Consider the following 533-nt stretch of genomic DNA (forward strand, 5'->3'; position numbering starts at 1 on the left):
GCCTCGGAGTGTAGTTTCCTCCACACCTCAGCCGCTGTGTCGATATTTTCCTCGGCCACCTTCAGGTCATGTAGTAAGTACTCTCTGAAGCCCTCTATCTCCTCGGTCTCGCCGTGCCTTACTGCACTGAGCCTAGCCTGGATTTCTGTCACCGCCTCTGACTCCCTCTCTGGGGGGTGGAGCTCAAGCGCTTTGACAAACTCCGAGATCTGCTTGGTGGAAACATTGTGGGTTGCCTGCGCAATCATCCACACCGAGACCTTAGCCCTCTCGGGCGAAGCTGGGTCAATGTGCTTCTTGAAGAAATCAACCATGTCCTGCTTGGTCAGCTCCTTGATTTGCTCTGCTGTTTTTCTCTCTAGCTTCAAGGTCAGCTGCCATGCAATGCCGCCCGCCGGAGTCAGGCCGACTTACCTAGCTCAAAGTCATAGTACTCCTTGGAAATCTGATCCCAGAAACTGTTGGTTTCCTCATCAAGATTTTTCAGTTTCTCGAGCAACTTGTTAATCAGGCTGTCCTTGTGTCCCTTGAAG

The 533-nt window shown here is 52.2% G+C and overlaps 1 protein-coding gene across 1 annotated transcript; it reads right to left on the reverse strand.

Moving 5' to 3' along the window:
- Positions 1-26: 26 nt before the first annotated feature.
- J7T55_004464 (uncharacterized protein) lies at positions 27-511 on the reverse strand (the record flags this gene model as incomplete). Its single annotated transcript, XM_053136418.1, has 2 exons — positions 27-346; positions 415-511. Coding segments are annotated over 2 exons (417 nt in total), but the record flags the coding sequence as incomplete, so codon positions are not given.
- Between the last annotated feature and the right edge of the window lie 22 nt (positions 512-533).

This window comes from Diaporthe amygdali (genome assembly GCF_026229845.1).
Source record: "Diaporthe amygdali strain CAA958 chromosome Unknown NODE_259_length_533_cov_123_427632, whole genome shotgun sequence".
Classification (NCBI taxonomy): domain Eukaryota; kingdom Fungi; phylum Ascomycota; class Sordariomycetes; order Diaporthales; family Diaporthaceae; genus Diaporthe; species Diaporthe amygdali.